This window comes from Pogonomyrmex barbatus, unplaced genomic scaffold (assembly GCF_055798465.1).
Source record: "Pogonomyrmex barbatus isolate J1 unplaced genomic scaffold, ASM5579846v1 scaffold21, whole genome shotgun sequence".
In the NCBI taxonomy this organism is placed as follows: Eukaryota; Metazoa; Arthropoda; class Insecta; order Hymenoptera; family Formicidae; genus Pogonomyrmex; species Pogonomyrmex barbatus.
Genome location: NW_028297118.1, coordinates 662,754 through 687,412, shown reverse-complemented (window position 1 = coordinate 687,412; position 24,659 = coordinate 662,754). Strand labels below are relative to the sequence as shown.

General features: G+C 38.3%; 2 protein-coding genes and 1 long non-coding RNA gene across 3 annotated transcripts in view; 2 read left to right on the top strand and 1 right to left on the bottom strand.

Annotated features, from left to right (window-relative positions):
• LOC148936460 (uncharacterized) overlaps window positions 1-24,659 on the top strand; it is a 275,063-nt gene that overhangs the window by 10,524 nt on the left and 239,880 nt on the right. The window lies entirely within an intron of this gene.
• Window positions 7,350-8,149, top strand: LOC148936471 (uncharacterized). Its single transcript, XM_089078253.1, has one exon. The coding sequence runs from the start codon at window positions 7,460-7,462 to the stop codon at window positions 8,147-8,149; it is 690 nt and encodes a 229-aa protein (XP_088934379.1). The 5' UTR covers window positions 7,350-7,459.
• On the bottom strand, window positions 19,916-20,715 carry LOC148936470 (uncharacterized). The gene has a single exon (XM_089078252.1). It carries the CDS (start codon window positions 20,603-20,605, stop codon window positions 19,916-19,918), a length of 690 nt encoding a protein of 229 aa, XP_088934378.1. The 5' UTR covers window positions 20,606-20,715.

The window sequence follows — 24,659 nt, the reverse complement described above, 5'->3', positions numbered from 1 at the left end:
GTTAGTCGTCAAAATCATTCTAATACAATAGTATATGCTTTGAAAGACTTTTGTGAAAATTTCAGCCATTTTGAATGCTCAGTTATTGTTTGACAGTCATTTGTGTCAGTCGATGTTAGTGTTTTTGTAAAAATGGAAAAAATTGAATATCGTGCTGTGAATAAATTCTTACATTTGAAAAGCAATACGCCTGCGCAAATTAAAATCGAGTTGGACACTGTTTACGGGGACTCTGCCTCATCATTTGCCACCGTAAAAAGATGGGCAGCTGAATTTAAACGTGATCGTACCAGCTTGGCTGATGAGGAGCGTTCGGGACGGCGAAAAACTGCGATCATCGCTGATAACATCGAAAATGTTCACCAAATGGTACTGAACGACCACCGAATCAAGGTTAGAGAGATAGCAGAGGCTGGGCATCTCGAAAGAACGCGTTTGTCATATATTGACTGAAGAATTGGATATGTGCAAACTATCCGCGCGTTGGGTGCTGCGCTTGCTCACTTTGGACCAAAAACGAATTCGAATGAATATTTCCAAGGCCCTGTTGGAGCGGTTCAAGCGAAACGAGTCAGATTTTTTGCGTCGATTCATAACTGTAGATGAAACTTGGATCCACCACTACACTTCAGAGACAACAGAACAGTCAAAACAGTGAACTGCAAAGAGGGTGAACCTGCTCCGAAAAAGGTGAAGACGGTTCCATCAGCTGGGAAGATAATGGCGACTGTTTTTTGGGATAATCACGAAATTGTGTGTATCGACTATCTTGAAAAAGGTAAAACAATAACGGGAGCATATTACGCATCATTACTTGATAAGCTGAAGGCAGAAATTGCAAAAAAATGGCCGCATTTGAAGAAGAAGAAAGTGCTGTTCCATCAAGACAATGCACCTGCTCACACTTCGGCGGTCGCCATGGTCAAAATTCACGAACTGCACTTCGAATTGGTTGACCACCCACCGTATTCACCAGATCTGGCCTCCAGCGACTTTGTCCTGTTTCCTAAGCTTAAAGTTTTGCTTGGAGGACAGAGATTTTCATCGAACGAGGAGGTCATCGCATACATAAACGCCTATTTTGCGGAGCAAGACGCCAACTACTATTTGGAGGGGTTAAAGAGATTAGAGTATCGATGGGAAAAGTGTATCGACTTAAAAGCAGATTATGTTGAAAAATAAAAATAAAATTATATTTGATTGAAAAAATACTTGTTTCTATGTTAGGTTCAAAACTTTTCAGACTACCCTCGTACATTTGTACGTGTGTACGTATGTATATACATATATGTATATATTTCTTGTAGTTTATTGTTTATGTACTTGTAGTTTATATGTACTTGTAGTTTATATACATGTATGTACATATGTACATATTTCCCATAGTTTTATACATTTAATATATTATCTTAAATTTCATCATATTATCATCATGTATAGTTTCTTTACGAAGATATAATGGAAGAAAAAGTAAGACTTATTGTATATATTGTATATATTGTATATATATTTTTTTATAAATTTTAAATATTTTTTTATTTGTTTTTACATGAATTAAAAATTTTTTGTATATATTTATATAAATATTTTTATATTTGTTTACAATAAATAAATTAAATTACATTGTTTTTGTGTATCCAAGAATTATGTGACTCATCGAATTTCAGCCACTTGACGTAAACCTTGTCTCCTTTCCTACGCAGTACTTTCTCCATGAGATACACGTCCGGATGAGTCGCGCGATGCAACTCGTGCTCGTAGAACGTTCCAACGACGAATTCTCCGCGATAGTCTTCGAGTAGATATATTATGGAATTAGTACGCTGTACTTTAATGATCTTAAATCATCAATCTCGACAAATCCTGGGTGGATCAATTTGGCGTGTAACCTTTTTCGAAAGCTGTCTTATATTTGCTCACGCGTACCGAATCACCTGCTTTAAATTTTGCCGGACCTGCGATCTTTATCGCGCTGTATACCGTGCCCAAGAGTTTTTTAACGATCGTGGGAGTTACGTCAATGGGTCGCATGCCAATAGTGCGATGTTTGCGCGCGTTGTAATCTGACACGAGACACAGCAGCCCGTTGACCCACTTGTAAGTATTAAGTGTAAACATCTTCCACATGTCGTTTCTAAGTGCGATTGAGTCGTTTGTAAGTGCGAATCAACGATCGATGCCTTCAATATCGAATACGTGAAATAATGATTAACGCTACGTTTTTTCAAGAGTTTCTGCACATCGGCATTGTAAACTCCTTCTCCATATCCGTTTGCAAGTTTTTCGGGCATCTTCCGCTCTCTCGAATTATCTCGATAGCCTTAGCCGTCTCGCTTTCGACCTTGCTCTTGAGCCCAGGCATACTTGTTCAATGCATCGATGATGGTGAGTATGTAGTGATGACCTCTGTTGAAACTCGAATATGGGTGCATCTCGATGATATCAGCTTGCCACAGATCGTCGTATTCCCAAATTATGACACGTCTTCGTGGAAAATTTCTTCTGGCTGGAGCATACAATTCCTCGACAAGTCGTAGCCTTACGGAGTTAATTTTTTTCACGTCCATCTGATTTTGACGATCTCATGTTTCGACGATGTTTGATATTAATGTGTGTACATAAAATATATTACAATTAAAGTTTTTTCCTCACTGACGTCAATCGATTGACTTGTTTCGTCGACACGGGATTTAATTTATAATAATGCCGGCTTCGCGAAATTCCTCGATGATCGACAGCATTTCGTTATTGTGAGCGTGACCAGCTCGGTGCGAAGTGTCGAGCAATCGGGTCGATCCACCACTTCGTTGGGATCGTCCCAATGCACGTAATTGATCTTGTTGTCATTTAACTTCATGGTGAATAGTATATTACCATGCCTGCACTCTTTTTATTGTTTCTTTTATATGTAGATACGAGCAGAACGATGATGTTAATGTATTTGTATCACTTATTGCCCATGATGGGATTATGGGCGCTGTGACCATGTCTAGCATGAGCATTCGTTAACAATATACTTTTATACGTTTGTTTGTCATCTTCGGTAAATATAGCTTCATCGGGAAGTCTTTTGAAGATCAATTCGTATAATCCTGGTGTACCATTGTATCTCACATTGTCTATGATCATTTTTGTTAACGTCAAACTTTTTGTCACCAAGCATTGTACCACCTTTGTCGAAATAGATACCGTACACATTATCGATTACTTTATCTATGTCGTCACCGAGAAAAAGGTCCACATACTTTCGTCCCAATGGTCCTGACCATGAAGCTGACTATGAAGCGTCTCATGACTTCCATGCGTTTGCAGATTCTGTTTGATGGTTGTTTCGAGTGACGGTTCACTAATGTCTTTTGTTTCAATAATATTTTCATTTCGCACGAATAGCGGTATTCTCGGTGATTCTTTAGATAGTTCTTTCAGTAGTTCTTTCGATGGTTCTATCGATGTAGAATCGAACGTAAATGAATCTGACGCAGTATTCAATTGTTTTGTACGCTTTTTAGGTTGCGGCGATAATTTTAACCATCCAACATCCGTCCAATACGAATCCCTGTTAGTAATAATAGTAGTAGTAGTATCGTCATCGTCATCGCTGTCTTCACGTTTCTTTTTTTCTTAATACTGATATCCTTTGCAACATTGGCTACTTTTTTAATTGGATGTGTTTCCTCGACAATCTCTTTTAGAGGTTCGACGATGGGTTTGAAGCGTCTCTCCAATGATACATCTTCATCTATTTTATCAGTTTTCAAAGCGCGATATTTTTTGCGAATCGAATCGCTCGTTTTCGCAATCTGTTTTGCTATTTTCTCGCGATCTTTGATGTTATTCATGTTGCCTAATTGACGTACCGACATCGACTAACCATATTATGATACCGCGAACGTGTTAAATTCTTTTCTGTACCGCCCGTTGACAAGCGGACTGTCTTTGACTATCACTAGGAATCCGTCGCGCCACCAACAATCGTGGCATAACGCATAGAATTCATCATATGACATATCAGTATTCACATGATCGTTGTAAACATGTTCCAAGTTGGTACCATCCTGTTTAAATAGAATCAGCAAGTTCGCATTGCGTATCAGGTATTTAGGTATCTTCGCATACGTCTGACAGAGATAGAAGCAGTCGACATTTGAGTAGCGACCCATCGAGAAGTGCTCTCTCATCACATTTTGCTTATCACATGCAATGTCGTCGAAAATGAAGATCGAATTGAGTGCCTCGCTCAGTAGAATGACGTCATTGTTGGAAAACGTAAAATAGCCGATTTCGTCGATCGATGCCAACAAAGTTTCGAGATATCGATATTTTGGTTGTTGCAACGACTTCGAAAACATGTACACGTTTTCGAAACGTACACCGTTTGCGGACTCTCGAGCAAACTTATGAGAACGTTGGTTTTACCGCAATTTGATGGACTGCAAATAATCGCGCGTATAGTACTCGGTAGTATTTCACCATGCTTGCGCTTCGTCGCGATGTCTCCCATCATTTGCGCTTTCTCGTCGTAGTTCACGACGTGTATCGTCTGCGGGTGCCGCACGAATTTCATGTTCACATTGTGTTATCTAAACTTCGTTTGAACGCATATTTATAGGCACGCGAAACCGCGATTCGCTCAGTAGCAAAAATGTATCTCGCGCTATCGTATCTATTTGATATTTGGGATTTGCGCGCTGAACAGTTGCAATATATACCGAAGATCATATTGTTACGCATGTGTGGCGATTATATCGATCACGTGTGGGACAAGTTTCCGAAGCATATAAAGGCGGATTTGGAGGTTCAAATCTATCGTCGCTGCGTCGAGCATTATAACCAATCGTGGCAACGCACGCATATAGACAGTCCCGCACCGAAGATAAAGGACTGTAATATATGACAGCAGCAATGAACAAAGGCTGCGTTGGAAGTCTGCTCAATCGAGCGATAAACGCGCTTTCTTTTGAGTTACATATTCCCGGCTATCAGTTTTGCGGTCCGGGTACTCGACTGAAAACGCGACTAGCCAGAGGTGAAATGGGCATAAATCCATCGGACGCGGCGTGCCGTGAACACGACATTGCATATTCTCGGAGCAACAATCTCACCGATAGACATGCGGCGGATAAGATACTCGCCGAAAAAGCACTAGGACGCGTCATTGCGAGAGATTCGAATTTGGGCGAAAAAGCTGCCGTTACAGCTGTTTGGGCAGCGATGAAGACCAAGACCAAAATCGGCATAGGTATGAAAGCGAAGACAAGGAAAAAACCAACAAAAAAAAAAAGGAATACTTCCGACGGCGAAACGAGGCGGCATATTATCGATTCTGCCAATGTTGGGCGCGCTCGGTTCCATGATTGGCGGAGCGGCCAGCGTGGCGAAAGCGGTAAACGACAAGAAAGTCATGCAACGTCAGCCGAAGAACTACGTCACAATCGCGCAATGGAAACGTGCGGACAGGGACTGTATCTCGCTCCGTACAAATACGGACGGGGACTATATCTCGCTCCGTACAAAGGCGAACGACGTGTAGCAGCAAAAAAAGAAAAAAAGAAAAAAAAATGTCAAAGAGACAATAAAAATACCTACGGGTGTAACTACTAACGTACAATTGGATCAGCTGGCGAAGCATATGCACGTACCATACTTCAGAGGCGTTTTCATGCGTGACGCATTATCGATTAGCAGCACGCGTCGAAAAGAAAGCGGTATCCTAAATCTGGATGACACGATGGGTCCCGGCACTCATTGAGTAGCGTACGCAAAGAGAAGCGATCGTGTCATATATTTCTAGTTTCGGTAATCTTCGATCGCCCAAGGAACTGGTACGATATTTCGGAGAGACAGTGTTATGATAGAGTACAACCGAATGTCCTATCAGACGTACGATCAGAGCGTCTGCGGACAGCTGTGTTTGTGGTTTCTCCAAACGGTCGACGCGCATGAATTTATAAAATCTGACAAAATGCCGCGATATTTCAGTATTCGTTGAACGCTTTTTCCATCGTCGCTGATGCTTACCTTAAGCGGGAAGAGCAGCGTTCTCGCGGCAAACTACTTTCCAGCCATAGATTTGAACAAATGACTACGAACTTGGTCTAACAATTTTGGAGACTTATCACACGATACCAAATGTAAACGTTTCGAACAACAAATTTTATTTTGACAAAGACGACACAGAAATTACGATTCCCGAGGGGTCATATGAACTGCAAGCCTTAAATGAATTTTTGAAACGTGAGATTTTACGGAAATGTCCGCGACGCGACACGTCCGATGGTAACGCCGGTGACACCGCGCACGGCGACGAGATTGGGGAATACCCGATAGTGCTCCGCGCAAATTACAACACGATGAGGTGTGAGATTAAATGTGACTACAGAATAAACTTTAACAAGTCCAATAACATTGGATCGCTGCTTGGTTTCTCGTCGAAACGTATTGCAACCGCGAAGGTGGCATAAATCGGATATGTCAATCAACATAATGAACGTAAACATTATCCGTATAGAGTGCAACGTAACCGCGAGCGCAGTACAGCAACGACAAAAGTGTGCACACGATACATGAATTTTCGCCGAGCATGCCGCCAGGATATAAGATATCAGAAAGGCCGATGCAAATCATTTACTTGCCAGTTATCATACGGAATATTACGGAGCATCACGGAGCTAACGATATGCATTGTTGATCAGAACGGACGATTATGATTTCAGAGGAGAAAAGATCACTGTCAGATTGTACGTACGACAGCGACAGCGATAACGCGAGCGCGACATTTGGATGCTCGTGTTGAACGAAGCGAAGCACGCGCAGAGAGACAACGCATTTTTTTATAAAGAAAACACCGATCGATACTTACTCATCCGGCTGCATCAAGAAGAGGAAGAAACTCAACGCATTATTTAACTCGAACGTCAAATGTTTACAAGCTTTAGGATTCGCGGTGCGCAACTTGTGAGATGACTGACACCCTAAACATCGAAGACGAGCCAATCTTCGATCGCATACATACAACGAGACTCATACGTACAACCCGTTCGTCAATATAACGTTCGGATATAGCGATGAGATAAGAATACCCATACAGCAACAGGATCTGTATACATTGCCGTACGAAAGCTTTCTATATGTCGAGGGAAAATTAATGAAGAACAAAGTTGTCGAAGGATCTGATGTGGTGTTGGGAAATAATTTTGTCGCGTTCATATTCGATGAGATTCGATACGAGCTCGATGCTGTGGAGATTGATCGTAACAGAAATGTGGGCATAACTAGCGCGCTCAAATACTACGTAACGATGTCATCCGAGAGAAGCGTGATTCTAAGGAATGCTGGCTGGGAGACGCGTACTAACGCGGATGGATGTTTTAACTTTTGTGTACCTTTCTACGCATTGTTGGGATTCTGCGAGTATTACAGACGTGATAATCAACGCTCGTCACGAATTGATCTTAATACGATGTATAACGACAACAATTGCTTTATGGGAAATTCGGCGTTGGATCCAGTGATCGACTTATTCAAGATACAATGGCGAATGCCGCATGTGTTATTGAACGAGATAACAAAACTATCGATGCTGCGCACTTTGGAAAGCGGACGATACTTGAGCATGGCTTTTCGCTCATGGGATCTGTACGAGTTTCCGCTGTTACAGCGTACAATCAAGCATTCGTGGACCATCATGACCGCCACTCAGCTAGAGAAGCCACAATATGTCATCTTCGCTTTGCAAACAGGTCGAAAGAATGTCATGGCCGAAGACACGAACCGATTCGATGACTGCAATGATCACATGAAACTCTATCTGAACTCAGAATGTTATCCGTACGACGATATGAATTTGGATTTCGACAAAAACAGATGGTCTGTGTTGTACGAAACATACGTGCGTTTCTGCATGGGCTACTACGGATATGAGTATCTCGAGCCAAGTCTTACCCTCACGTCTTTTCTACGTAACGGTCCATTCGTAATCATCGATTGTTATCGACAAAACAAATCGGTCAAGAGTGCAATCGTGGACGTGAGATTGGAATTTGAGACTAAAGAGAACGTATCGATGAATACCATCGCGTATTGTCTCGTTATACACGATCGCGTGGTTCAGTACAATCCGTTGACCAATGTTGTACGCAAGATCATCTAAGAGCATCGCTGGTATATGAGATAGAGAAATAATAAAATCTACGATAATACATCGAAATCGACTGCAGTTTTCTTCTCGACAACAGTCATGTTTGTGCCAACGTTCATAGATCTGCAAGGTTTCCTCTTTGAAGGACAGTTTGTCGTAAAAGAGTTTGCTGCTCTCAAAGAACGGACCGTTCTCTCTCATTACATTTTCGCAAGCCCTATACCGTGGCATTTCCTGACAAGTGCCAACAAGTCTCGCGCACGCTGAGTGATACGTCGTAGATTACAATGGAACGACGGAACGATTCGATACAGCGAAGCTAAAAGTTTGATTACGAAAGCTGTGCATGATACGAAAGAAGATGACGATGCTGTCATATATATATATATCAATGGACATGAAAAACAAAAATGATTGCGGAACTTGACTTGCTTCTGGACGATGAGCGAGAGCGCATATACTGAGACTCTGAATGCGGATTACGAAGACGTAGATTCTTTAAATAATCTAGATGCTAATAATTCTATACGATGTGGATATCATTATACTAATTGCGTGTTACAAAATGTATTTAAATTGTTTAATTGGTGGGCAGATAATCTTAAATAAACATATATAACATATATATAAAATATGGTTTCTTTTATTCCTTTTCTCCGCTATTACGTTGATGATTACTTAATATTCCAACGATCCTATACATTTTTTCAATGTTCGATTGACTCATCGATGACAAAGAAATTGTGTTATGATTTGAGCGTGAAACTTTTTATTCACATATTTTTTAAATGGCACTTTACATATTTTTTTATAGCTGATTAGGTTTTTTTCTTGAAATAAAAATTTTACTTAATTAATTTTAATTTTACCTAATTTTAATTAATTGATAATGACGCAATCCTTTGTTTTCTTTCTACTTATTGTCACTATAACAGTAAATTCGTTTTCGATGTGCTATCTGCAATTGTACGATTCTTTGTCTTTTTCTTAGCCACTATAACACGTCTGTTCACGAAATATCTCTATCATAATAGAGTATTGTCGTTCAGCGAGATCATTGGATTTTTTGTCCACTCCATCTTTCAAAAGAGGGGAAGATTAACGCTCTGTGTCAATCATTTACGCGGGTGCGATCAGTCCTCCGTCATTCGTTTGTACGAACGAACCATACGCAACGTACTCCGTTTCTCCATCATTCGTTTGTACGAACGATCCGCATGCAATGTACTCCGCCAAAGGAAGCAACGCACTGTACGATGGTGAAACGAAGAAGGAACGTAAGTTCGACATTTCCTTTTTTTCTTTTTGCAACATTACGCAATATTATGTACTTAATTTCTGTTACACAGCATTTCGATGGAGCCTCGCGCGGTACGCTTACTGAACAAACGTTACACACTGACGATTACGAGCTTCAAGTTTCTGTAAATTGAAATCAATGTCGGTCCACCGAGCTACGTGGAGATCGCCCTAGGAGATCATCGAGGACAGAAGCTGATATTGTCTCTCGAAATATGAAAAAGACTCCATGAGCAGCAATGGAATATCTACAAATTGCTACGAAATAATTACAAAGACAATTTTATAAGCGTCGGCCGTTAACAGTCCGAGTTTGCATGATGAACGATGTTACACTCGTACGTCTTGAATCTTCAAACGTACGCATTAAGATAGTCGAATCGACACTACGCCGTATGTTTAACCTCGCCAAATGTATTGATAACATTTAATCAACTAGACAGACTCGTCGATACGATCGATGAAAAGTATACGCGATTCTCCAACATTGCGTCTATTATAATCCCGAGGAAGTACCATACGTGATACGCGATAGCGATATCTTCGATAAGCATCAACTCGTCGATTGCGAACTGTTAGCTTTAATTTTTAGTATGAAAAAAAGACGATATAATAAAAATGTGAATAAAAACGTTTTCACGCTTAAAAATATAATTTCAATCAAAACAAACCTATTTCTCATCTTAATAAAATAATATTCCGGTATAGGATATTATTTATTGATATAATATCAATAAAAAAAGGGTAATATATATCTCTTTCTTTTCTTACTGAATTCATTTAATTTTCTATAGTTCATTTTTCATAGTTTCTCATTTTTCACATCACCGCCAAAATTTATTGCTTCCTACATGAGAACTTGGACTTGGCCAAATGAATACGTTTCAGTATTTATTAAAAAACCAAGAAAAAAATTAAGAGAGGAGAAGTGTCCATTTACCGACTAATACATTATTTTCATTGAATATTTTTCGAGATTATTCGAAATTAACATGTTGCGACACGTACATTTGTTTATTAACACGTTGCGACACGTACATTTATTGCAACCGCAGTATCGGCGCTTTTTTTCCTTTCTTTTCTTACGTCAGTTTCTACAAAAAAATATCTTTTCTAGCAGCTCTTCCTAGACAAAAAAAAGACCCCCTCCCCCTTCCCCCTCAAAAGTACATTCCAAAGGACCATCGACAAAGCATTCCTCCTTCCCCGTGCCTACCAATTACCCCCTCTCCTTTATCCCGCGTCCTCGAGTTACCCCGCACACCCGCACTCCGCTCGGAGCTTCTGTTAAAACCGGCCTAGTATTCCAAGTAATGGATTTACATCGATGTGAACCTAGCGATCAACTTTAAAAAATTAAAAAATCATTTGTACCATCGGATTGTACCTCGTATGTACTTGTTTGTACCACTTTTTATTTCGTTTATACTAACGGGTTAAAAAGTTACGGGGGGGGGAATTCGCCAGCGACTATCTTTAAGATATTTGAAAATGATCAACGGCATTCGAAAGAGAATCGTTTGTACCCGTTTGTACCTCCATTGTTTTCGTTTGTATCTCAAAGGGTTCGAAAATACAGCGTCTTTCAGTTTTAGCGTAACTCTTTCGCACGGAACTAAGTACTTTTGTAAGATATCGGAAAGCGATCAACGGCATTCGAAAGAGAATCGTTTGTACCTCCATTGTTTTCGTTTGTACCTCAAAAGGTATCCTTTCCCTCGCGATTCAGAGTCTAGCACGATATGCTAGCGGAGAAACGACGCTATCCCTTCCCTCGCGATTCAGAGTCTAGCACGATCTGCTAGCGGAGAAACGACGGCGACGGCACAGAGTGGGGAATATAGCAGAACGTCTCATATATACGAAACAATGAAATCGCGCCTTCTAAACTCGCAATTCTTGTGTCGGTACGCCGTCAGAGCCTAACATCTATGCATGCGCCCTTTTACTAGCCAATTTTCATAGCTCATTTGCCGATATTTATTTGTCGCTCTAGCAAATTTTTTGGCGTTCTAATAATACACGTATCCCAATTCCAATTTTAACGAACTTTGAATTTGCGTAATATAATATACACAAATCTATTAAAAATGCTTCCTCAACTAAAAAAAAATATTGAAATTTTCGAATCATTAAAAGATTTAAATTTCTTTGATGATCGAAGTCAAATTCTTCGATTATCTGATATTCAATTTGGAAAAATGTTAAGAGTCTTCTAAATAGAGAATTCAGTATGAAATATTTATACTTGTATATATCACAAAATCGAAATGGGGTTTTACAACGATTTCGGCAAAAATATAATATTGAAGATATTTTATCCAAATCGATCAATTTAATTAATGAGAGCAACCAGTCAAACGACTCGAGCAACCAGTCAAATTGGTCGATATCTTCACCATATGCTTTTAAACCGTGGCGCACCATTATACATTTAAATAAGCACACGTGGCATAAAATATCTGAATGCAGGACAGATCATACCGATAAATGTACCATGTTACGACCTGGATAGACAACTATTATCTATAATGAATTGTGGAAACAATTAAAAATACCATGCTCTTACGCTTTTAAATTTGCAAGGATTAATCGTAATCCAGGTGAGATATTTTTAAAAATAAAAGGCAGATGTCCGGAATGCAATGCACTTTTTAACGCATATAGTATGCATGTGCCAAATAATGAAGATCCAACAATGAAGATCCATATTTCTACGTATGATATGACAAATATTATACACAAAAAAAAATGATAATTACGAAAGTCTGAAAGAAGCTGTGTCGTTAAAGATTTATGTGGGACATCTACATACAGCTGGCGGAGAGAAAAAGCGAACCAATTAATGACGTTTGGCGATATAGAACCAGCGCATTTATACAATGAAATCGTATTGCGCAAAGTAAAACAATTAGATAATGATGAAAAATTAGGTCTCGACAAAACGTCCGATCCTGTTGCTTCAATTTTAACATTAAAATATAAATTTGAATTTTCAGGAATTATACGCGAAATAGGTTTGGATAAATTTTTTGTTATTTATTTTAGTCCTGAACAATTATTTTTATATCAAAAATTTAATTGCCAAATAGAGAAAATAGGTATATTGAGCATAGATGCAACAGGATTGCTAATTATTATATATTTTATTGTAATATATATCAGTATAAAAATATATAAACATTAATATTTTATTACATGAACATTTCAATTTCTTCAAATTTTTTTTAACTTCAAATTTTTTTCAACTAATTAACTAATTTTAGTACTTTTTATTCCATGATTTTTATAAAAATTTATAAATATTAATTGAATAGCAAAGAATATTAATATTATCATTTTACATAAGTGTTTCAACTTGGCTTTCGATTCTTTGTAACTGTTTTTATAATCGTATAATTAATTTAGTATTTATATACTAGGATAATACAAAGCGCGCGCTTCGCGCGCGTCATTTCTTCTCTGACATCGTATTTTTTATTTTTTTCATATTATTTTATATACATCAAAATATATTTTCTTCTTTACCTAAAAATTTAGAAAAAAGAAATCATGCATATATTTCTTTATATACATAATTTATATACATAATTTTCAACTTGTTTATTATCGCGCTGATTACCAAGATAAACTTTTAATAAATAAAAAATCAGGAGCATAAAAACGAAAATCAATATGTGTCAAAACATTTGTATATAACTAATATATAAAAATAAATACATAAATTAATATAAGAATCTAATAAAGAACATTAATAAACGAATTTAATAAACAAACGTCGTTTCGACTTTATATTAAGTCATCCTCAGTGTGATAAAAATTGAAATTGGTCGAAAAACAAAACTTAAAATCATAATAATCCTAACGATACGCGTAAAAAAAAGGGGAAAAAGCTTCGCACATCAATTATCTAACTAAATAATATTCCATAGGTGAAAATTATATAAAAAGAAGTTGAGAAACATGGTGTGTTAAAATTGTATAAAGACAAAAGTTACGCAGCATATGGCGGAGTCATTGATAGTGAAAAGTCGGAAACACAAATCTTTGCTTCGCGGTCCAATAAGTTGTCGTTGAAATCGATACTGCATCGGAGCGTATATGTGAGTGTATCGTGCTGAATTTCCAAGTAAAGATACCATGCTTGAACACCATGCGATGTCACAATTAAAAAATCGAACTGGATGTGATTTCGTTTTTTACCAACATTCCAACAGACCTTGCGTTACAAAGCATTAAGAAGAGATGGAATTACATATCTAATCATACCAAAATTGCAGAGTTCAAACATTGATTCCGGTGCAAATATCATTGACAGTTCCGAAAATTATATTCCTCGCAAACCATTTTTCTCAGTTCCTTACGTCAAAAACGTATCTAAGAAATTTTCAACAATAATCAATAAATTCAATCTTAAACTAGCTTATTCAATAACTAATTTCCTCAGCACATTTATCAAAACAGACAAAGACACACTAGATCCGATGACATGCCCTGAAGTGATATATGAAATTAGTTGCAAAGATTGCGATGCGACTTATATTGGCCAGACTAAAAGACTATTTAAAACAAGAATTAATAAGCATTTCCGAGATATTAACAAAAGCAACAGTTCTCCTTCGGTCATTTCAATGCATAGAAGAGAATCGCTTCATGAGTTTAATTGGGATAATATTAAAATTTTGGATAAAGAACCGTCCTAGAAAAGAATAGTTTCGGAAATGATTCATATTAAAAAACAATCTCATGGCCTAAATAAGCAAAGTGACACGGATCTTTTATCTAATTGTTACTTCTGTTACGTCCGGCGGATTTCACGATTCTTCTCTCTTTTCGGAACAAATGGGCGAGCTCCGATACAGCACAAAAAAATCATCCTGTAAACTAAGATAATTTTTACGAGCTCTAACTCCGTGGACGCCAGTCTACCGAATACATGAACCTCAGACTGTTGCTCGCTTTTCGAACTAACAAATAAACTATAAAATCCGATTGAATTGCAACTAAGCTAAAATAACACTTGAGTTTTATGCCGAACGCAAAGAAACCCTTAGTGCACTGGAGACGACGGAAAATCATAAATCGTCAGAGTAGGAATCAGTTTTCCCTCATGGGAGGCTGCGTACTTGAATAGCCGCCTTTGTGGCGTCAGTTATTTAATCCGCCGACCACTCATTCGGCCACAAATATTTAGATAATGCCATATGCTAGTAGATATTCTAGACCGATTCTAACAGGTGTCACGTCCCAGCGCCGAGAGTATCTCTAGTCATGTCTAATGTAAATTTTTTCAAAATTTTTAATTATTTATGACTGACTGTGTTAGAAGACAGCACCGTCAGGCCTTTAATATACACATAATAAAAGAATATACCGCTTAAAGTTATTTAAAAGCTTATACAAAATGGCCGCTCCTTACCACAACCTTATGGCGCTACTACAGCCTTAATGTTCCTAGTAAATTTTCCCTAGAACCTCACTAACAAAAAACAGAACATACTGAAATCACTTCTCCAGACTGTTCAGTAAAGAAAATAGAGCTTAATATCGCATCCTTATATAAGCATTTCCACATTAACAACAAAATCTCAACAAATAGTAAATAATGAATAAAAACAAATGTAGGAAATAAACCCTCGCCCACGTAATGCACGAAAACTATAACGAAACATTTACACAATTACACAATTATCGGTACATTGTAATATCTTTATTATCAATTAATAAACAAAATCATATAATTATATAAATAACAAAATACCAACCAATTTCTTTATATCGTCAAATATAATTTCAGAAATTAAGAAACTCTTGTATATCAAACACTTTCACTTTTGTTCCATTTTAATAATAAATATAAAAGTTAATAACAAAACTAATAATAATAGAAAGGATATGAATAAGGAATAAAAGTCATAATGACAATATAACAAAATCCATGACAAAACATTTATTCAACAGTTCACCTGATACATATCCTTATTTCAAGGATAAATTTTGTTGATGTCCTTATATGGATATCTTTTCCTTACATGAATACATTCTCCATCAAAAATCATTTCGAAAATATAATTATAGTTTGTGGTTACGATTCTTAATTCTCAAGATATAAACAAAATTAAGGGTATATGAAAGCACACACACATGTATACATATATACATACATTATACATTTCCTTATAAGATATAGTTTTCTTTATGAAATTATATAAACAACCCGGATAGAAACATATTTTATCTCAGAAAAGAAATTTTACGATTTAAATTTCGTTTAATAAAATTTATAAATAAATAAATTATTATATTAACAAATAATTATTATGAAAGATTTGGACAACACATAGGAAATCCTGCAACTTACCTCATTACACATACCTACCTAACTCGCACCGTTTAGAAGATATTTAACAATTTATTATATATATATTATATATATATTGTTATTTATATAACAATTTTTTTTTTATTAAACAATTATAAACTTCCTTACATACACTTACTTCAAAAACTCAAATCAGTTCAGCAGGCAAATCTCCGTATATAAACCAGTTCAACTTGTAGAAACCTTCATCCTAGACTTATATTTATAATTGTTACTTCCCTTTTTTCATTAACACTAATCCTATGGCTATGACAAAAATCTTGAATATTAATATGCATGGAAAACTACCCTAACAATTCAACCAATCACAATCAGAGCCATTTTGTATCTAAAAACATTTAATAAATAATGTATTACAAATGTAAAAAGAGTTATACTGATATATTTTAGATATACTAATTATATGATGTAATCATTATTATTATAAAAATTGTAAAGTATATCTAAAACGATATTGCGATAAAAGTTTAAATTCAAGCAAACTATATGAAAGGAATTATTATAACGAAGTATAACTCTTTGAAAACAAAATAGGTCGACCGAATAGTCATAAGTATGACTCATGATCAGTTTGAAAGCAAAAATAAGCCAACGTTAAATGTCAAGGCCGCCATAATATTTAGTCACAGGTGTGACTCATGGTCAGTTTATAAGCGAAAGTAGGCCAACGTTAAATGTCAAGGGCGCCATAATATTTTAATACCACGAGTCATCGCTGACTCATAGCAAATGTAGACTAAGTCGACCAATAGAAAACTATGTCAAGGACAACTAGAAGGTCTTAAATGCGTGAATCATAGCTGACTCATAATGAAAGGCTTTATTCAGACCTGTAGAATCATAACATTGGAATTTAGGTCACCCCTACTTCCATGTTTTGGCAAAATATAAAAACCTCAAGCGACGATACCTTGGGGCCTCTTTTTCGCGCAGGCATTCACGCATTCATTCATTCGTACCCACTCGCGATTCACATCCACGGACACTTACATTTTGTTCGCATTCTTGTACGCGCACGTACATTTTTGCACTTGTACTTCCACTCGCATTCGCTAAATATATATATATATATATATATATATATATATCATTTATAACAGTGAATAAATTCCAATTCAAATACCACAAGTGTGATATATTATTCCTTATTCCCAAAATCGAAAACTCTTTCCTGAAAATAAAAGTCATTTCGACATTCCTGTTACCTATTTCCTTCGCAGTATCTAATCCTGAGGTTTTACCCTCTTAACCGCATGGAAAAGAATCTCACAAATAACGTGTGAGTGTAGCTGTCGAGGATCTGTTGACTTCGGCCCCGTCCGATCTACCAGGACCTCCCAGGACGTCACACAGGGGCTTCGAACGGGATGCGGGTGTGCGGGGTAACTCGGTGACGCGGGAGTAAAGGAGAGGGGATAACTGGTAGGCACGGGGAAGGAGAAATGCTTTGTCGATGGTCCTTTGGAATGTACTTTTGAGGGGGAAGGGAGGGGGTCTTTTTTTGTCTAGGAAGAGCTGCTAGAAAGATATTTTTTGTAGAAATTGATGTAGGAAAAGAAAAGAAAAAAAAGCGCCGATACTCCGGCTGCAATAAACAAATGTACGTGTCGCAATGTGTTAATTTCGAACAATCTCGAAAAATCCGTTATTCGATGAAAATAATGTACCTAAACAAATTGTGATTCGAAAGATTTATAATGATGTCCCAATTTAGAAAAAATAACATTGACGACTGTACGTGTCACAGCATGGTAAGAGAAGCGCCGATATTCCGGCTGCAATAAACAAATGTACGTGTCGCAACATGATAATTTCGAACAATCTCGAAAAATCCGTTATTCAATAAAATAATGTATTAGTCGGTAAATGGTTACTTCTCCTTTCTTAATTTTTTTTCTTATTTTTTTTAATAAATATTGAAACGTACTCATTTCTATTTGGCCAAGTCCAAGTTCTCACATAGGAAGCAATAAATTTTGGCGGCGACGTAGAAAATGGGAAACTATGAAAAATGAACTATAGAAAATTAAATGAATTCAGTAAGAAAAGAAAGAGATATATATTACCCTTTTTTTATTGATATTATATCAATAAATAATATCCTATACCGGAATATTATTTTATTAAGATGAGAAATAGGTTTGTTTTGATTGAAATTATATTTTTAAGCGTGAAAACGTTTTTATTCACATTTTTATTATATCGTCTTTTTTTCATACTAAAAATTAAAGCTAACAGTTCGCAATCGACGAGTTGATGCTTATCGAAGATATCGCTATCGCGTATCACGTATGGTACTTCCTCGGGATTATAATAGACGCAATGTTGGAGAATCGCGTATACTTTTCATCGATCGTATCGACGAGTCTGTCTAGTTGATTAAATGTTATCAATACATTTGGCGAGGTTAAACATACGGCGTAGTGTCGATTCGACTATCTTAATGCGTACGTTTGAAGATTCAAGACGTACGAGTGTAACATCGTTCATCATGCAAACTCGGACTGTTAACGGCCGACGCTTATAAAATTGTCTTTGTAATTATTTCGTAGCAATTTGTAGATATTCCATTGCTGCTCATGGAGTCTTTTTCATATTTCGAGAGACAATATCAGCTTCTGTCCTCGATGATCTCCTAGGGCGATCTCCACGTAGCTCGGTGGACCGACATTGATTTCAATTTACAGAAACTTGAAGCTCGTAATCGTCAGTGTGTAACGTTTGTTCAGTAAGCGTACCGCGCGAGGCTCCATCGAAATGCTGTGTAACAGAAATTAAGTACATAATATTGCGTAATGTTGCAAAAAGAAAAAAAGGAAATGTCGAACTTACGTTCCTTCTTCGTTTCACCATCGTACAGTGCGTTGCTTCCTTTGGCGGAGTACATTGCATGCGGATCGTTCGTACAAACGAATGATGGAGAAACGGAGTACGTTGCGTATGGTTCGTTCGTACAAACGAATGACGGAGGACTGATCGCACCCGCGTAAATGATTGACACAGAGCGTTAATCTTCCCCTCTTTTGAAAGATGGAGTGGACAAAAAATCCAATGATCTCGCTGAACGACAATACTCTATTATGATAGAGATATTTCGTGAACAGACGTGTTATAGTGGCTAAGAAAAAGACAAAGAATCGTACAATTGCAGATAGCACATCGAAAACGAATTTACTGTTATAGTGACAATAAGTAGAAAGAAAACAAAGGATTGCGTCATTATCAATTAATTAAAATTAGGTAAAATTAAAATTAATTAAGTAAAATTTTTATTTCAAGAAAAAAACCTAATCAGCTATAAAAAAATATGTAAAGTGCCATTTAAAAAATATGTGAATAAAAAGTTTCACGCTCAAATCATAACACAATTTCTTTGTCATCGATGAGTCAATCGAACATTGAAAAAATGTATAGGATCGTTGGAATATTAAGTAATCATCAACGTAATAGCGGAGAAAAGGAATAAAAGAAACCATATTTTATATATATGTTATATATGTTTATTTAAGATTATCTGCCCACCAATTAAACAATTTAAATACATTTTGTAACACGCAATTAGTATAATGATATCCACATCGTATAGAATTATTAGCATCTAGATTATTTAAAGAATCTACGTCTTCGTAATCCGCATTCAGAGTCTCAGTATATGCGCTCTCGCTCATCGTCCAGAAGCAAGTCAAGTTCCGCAATCATTTTTGTTTTTCATGTCCATTGATATATATATATATGACAGCATCGTCATCTTCTTTCGTATCATGCACAGCTTTCGTAATCAAACTTTTAGCTTCGCTGTATCGAATCGTTCCGTCGTTCCATTGTAATCTACGACGTATCACTCAGCGTGCGCGAGACTTGTTGGCACTTGTCAGGAAATGCCACGGTATAGGGCTTGCGAAAATGTAATGAGAGAGAACGGTCCGTTCTTTGAGAGCAGCAAACTCTTTTACGACAAACTGTCCTTCAAAGAGGAAACCTTGCAGATCTATGAACGTTGGCACAAACATGACTGTTGTCGAGAAGAAAACTGCAGTCGATTTCGATGTATTATCGTAGATTTTATTATTTCTCTATCTCATATACCAGCGATGCTCTTAGATGATCTTGCGTACAACATTGGTCAACGGATTGTACTGAACCACGCGATCGTGTATAACGAGACAATACGCGATGGTATTCATCGATACGTTCTCTTTAGTCTCAAATTCCAATCTCACGTCCACGATTGCACTCTTGACCGATTTGTTTTGTCGATAACAATCGATGATTACGAATGGACCGTTACGTAGAAAAGACGTGAGGGTAAGACTTGGCTCGAGATACTCATATCCGTAGTAGCCCATGCAGAAACGCACGTATGTTTCGTACAACACAGACCATCTGTTTTTGTCGAAATCCAAATTCATATCGTCGTACGGATAACATTCTGAGTTCAGATAGAGTTTCATGTGATCATTGCAGTCATCGAATCGGTTCGTGTCTTCGGCCATGACATTCTTTCGACCTGTTTGCAAAGCGAAGATGACATATTGTGGCTTCTCTAGCTGAGTGGCGGTCATGATGGTCCACGAATGCTTGATTGTACGCTGTAACAGCGGAAACTCGTACAGATCCCATGAGCGAAAAGCCATGCTCAAGTATCGTCCGCTTTCCAAAGTGCGCAGCATCGATAGTTTTGTTATCTCGTTCAATAACACATGCGGCATTCGCCATTGTATCTTGAATAAGTCGATCACTGGATCCAACGCCGAATTTCCCATAAAGCAATTGTTGTCGTTATACATCGTATTAAGATCAATTCGTGACGAGCGTTGATTATCACGTCTGTAATACTCGCAGAATCCCAACAATGCGTAGAAAGGTACACAAAAGTTAAAACATCCATCCGCGTTAGTACGCGTCTCCCAGCCAGCATTCCTTAGAATCACGCTTCTCTCGGATGACATCGTTACGTAGTATTTGAGCGCGCTAGTTATGCCCACATTTCTGTTACGATCAATCTCCACAGCATCGAGCTCGTATCGAATCTCATCGAATATGAACGCGACAAAATTATTTCCCAACACCACATCAGATCCTTCGACAACTTTGTTCTTCATTAATTTTCCCTCGACATATAGAAAGCTTTCGTACGGCAATGTATACAGATCCTGTTGCTGTATGGGTATTCTTATCTCATCGCTATATCCGAACGTTATATTGACGAACGGGTTGTACGTATGAGTCTCGTTGTATGTATGCGATCGAAGATTGGCTCGTCTTCGATGTTTAGGGTGTCAGTCATCGCACAAGTTGCGCACCGCGAATCCTAAAGCTTGTAAACATTTGACGTTCGAGTTAAATAATGCGTTGAGTTTCTTCCTCTTCTTGATGCAGCCGGATGAGTAAGTATCGATCGGTGTTTTCTTTATAAAAAAATGCGTTGTCTCTCTGCGCGTGCTTCGCTTCGTTCAACACGAGCATCCAAATGTCGCGCTCGCGTTATCGCTGTCGCTGTCGTACGTACAATCTGACAGTGATCTTTTCTCCTCTGAAATCATAATCGTCCGTTCTGATCAACAATGCATATCGTTAGCTCCGTGATGCTCCGTAATATTCCGTATGATAACTGGCAAGTAAATGATTTGCATCGACCTTTCTGATATCTTATATCCTGGCGGCATGCTCGGCGAAAATTCATGTATCGTGTGCACACTTTTGTCGTTGCTGTACTGCGCTCGCGGTTACGTTGCACTCTATACGGATAATGTTTACGTTCATTATGTTGATTGACATATCCGATTTATGCCACCTTCGCGGTTGCAATACGTTTCGACGAGAAACCAAGCAGCGATCCAATGTTATTGGACTTGTTAAAGTTTATTCTGTAGTCACATTTAATCTCACACCTCATCGTGTTGTAATTTGCGCGGAGCACTATCGGGTATTCCCCAATCTCGTCGCCGTGCGCGGTGTCACCGGCGTTACCATCGGACGTGTCGCGTCGCGGACATTTCCGTAAAATCTCACGTTTCAAAAATTCATTTAAGGCTTGCAGTTCATATGACCCCTCGGGAATCGTAATTTCTGTGTCGTCTTTGTCAAAATAAAATTTGTTGTTCGAAACGTTTACATTTGGTATCGTGTGATAAGTCTCCAAAATTGTTAGACCAAGTTCGTAGTCATTTGTTCAAATCTATGGCTGGAAAGTAGTTTGCCGCGAGAACGCTGCTCTTCCCGCTTAAGGTAAGCATCAGCGACGATGGAAAAAGCGTTCAACGAATACTGAAATATCGCGGCATTTTGTCAGATTTTATAAATTCATGCGCGTCGACCGTTTGGAGAAACCACAAACACAGCTGTCCGCAGACGCTCTGATCGTACGTCTGATAGGACATTCGGTTGTACTCTATCATAACACTGTCTCTCCGAAATATCGTACCAGTTCCTTGGGCGATCGAAGATTACCGAAACTAGAAATATATGACACGATCGCTTCTCTTTGCGTACGCTACTCAATGAGTGCCGGGACCCATCGTGTCATCCAGATTTAGGATACCGCTTTCTTTTCGACGCGTGCTGCTAATCGATAATGCGTCACGCATGAAAACGCCTCTGAAGTATGGTACGTGCATATGCTTCGCCAGCTGATCCAATTGTACGTTAGTAGTTACACCCGTAGGTATTTTTATTGTCTCTTTGACATTTTTTTTTCTTTTTTTCTTTTTTTGCTGCTACACGTCGTTCGCCTTTGTACGGAGCGAGATATAGTCCCCGTCCGTATTTGTACGGAGCGAGATACAGTCCCTGTCCGCACGTTTCCATTGCGCGATTGTGACGTAGTTCTTCGGCTGACGTTGCATGACTTTCTTGTCGTTTACCGCTTTCGCCACGCTGGCCGCTCCGCCAATCATGGAACCGAGCGCGCCCAACATTGGCAGAATCGATAATATGCCGCCTCGTTTCGCCGTCGGAAGTATTCCTTTTTTTTTTGTTGGTTTTTTCCTTGTCTTCGCTTTCATACCTATGCCGATTTTGGTCTTGGTCTTCATCGCTGCCCAAACAGCTGTAACGGCAGCTTTTTCGCCCAAATTCGAATCTCTCGCAATGACGCGTCCTAGTGCTTTTTCGGCGAGTATCTTATCCGCCGCATGTCTATCGGTGAGATTGTTGCTCCGAGAATATGCAATGTCGTGTTCACGGCACGCCGCGTCCGATGGATTTATGCCCATTTCACCTCTGGCTAGTCGCGTTTTCAGTCGAGTACCCGGACCGCAAAACTGATAGCCGGGAATATGTAACTCAAAAGAAAGCGCGTTTATCGCTCGATTGAGCAGACTTCCAACGCAGCCTTTGTTCATTGCTGCTGTCATATATTACAGTCCTTTATCTTCGGTGCGGGACTGTCTATATGCGTGCGTTGCCACGATTGGTTATAATGCTCGACGCAGCGACGATAGATTTGAACCTCCAAATCCGCCTTTATATGCTTCGGAAACTTGTCCCACACGTGATCGATATAATCGCCACACATGCGTAACAATATGATCTTCGGTATATATTGCAACTGTTCAGCGCGCAAATCCCAAATATCAAATAGATACGATAGCGCGAGATACATTTTTGCTACTGAGCGAATCGCGGTTTCGCGTGCCTATAAATATGCGTTCAAACGAAGTTTAGATAACACAATGTGAACATGAAATTCGTGCGGCACCCGCAGACGATACACGTCGTGAACTACGACGAGAAAGCGCAAATGATGGGAGACATCGCGACGAAGCGCAAGCATGGTGAAATACTACCGAGTACTATACGCGCGATTATTTGCAGTCCATCAAATTGCGGTAAAACCAACGTTCTCATAAGTTTGCTCGAGAGTCCGCAAACGGTGTACGTTTCGAAAACGTGTACATGTTTTCGAAGTCGTTGCAACAACCAAAATATCGATATCTCGAAACTTTGTTGGCATCGATCGACGAAATCGGCTATTTTACGTTTTCCAACAATGACGTCATTCTACTGAGCGAGGCACTCAATTCGATCTTCATTTTCGACGACATTGCATGTGATAAGCAAAATGTGATGAGAGAGCACTTCTCGATGGGTCGCTACTCAAATGTCGACTGCTTCTATCTCTGTCAGACGTATGCGAAGATACCTAAATACCTGATACGCAATGCGAACTTGCTGATTCTATTTAAACAGGATGGTACCAACTTGGAACATGTTTACAACGATCATGTGAATACTGATATGTCATATGATGAATTCTATGCGTTATGCCACGATTGTTGGTGGCGCGACGGATTCCTAGTGATAGTCAAAGACAGTCCGCTTGTCAACGGGCGGTACAGAAAAGAATTTAACACGTTCGCGGTATCATAATATGGTTAGTCGATGTCGGTACGTCAATTAGGCAACATGAATAACATCAAAGATCGCGAGAAAATAGCAAAACAGATTGCGAAAACGAGCGATTCGATTCGCAAAAAATATCGCGCTTTGAAAACTGGTATATAGATGAAGATGTAGCGTTGAAGAGACGCTTCAAACTCATCGTCGAACCTCTAAAATAAATTGTCGAGGAAACACATCCAATTAAAAAAGTAGCCAATGTTGCAAAGGATATCAGTATTAAGAAAAAAAAGAAACGTGAACAGCGATGACGATGACAATACTACTATAACTACTATTACTAACAGGGATTCGTATTGGACGGATGTTGAATGGTTAAAATTATCGCCGCAATCTAAAAAGCGTACAAAACAATTAAATACTGCGTCAGATTCATTCACGTTCGATTCTACATCGATAGAACCATCAAAAGAACTACCGAAAATATCGCTATTCGTGCGA

Bases quoted from the DNA above. Each gene is read 5' to 3' on its own strand.
- LOC148936471 (XM_089078253.1), top strand. From the start codon at position 7,460: ATGTATAACGACAACAATTGCTTTATGGGAAATTCGGCGTTGGATCCA.
- LOC148936470 (XM_089078252.1), bottom strand. From the start codon at position 20,605: ATGTATAACGACAACAATTGCTTTATGGGAAATTCGGCGTTGGATCCA.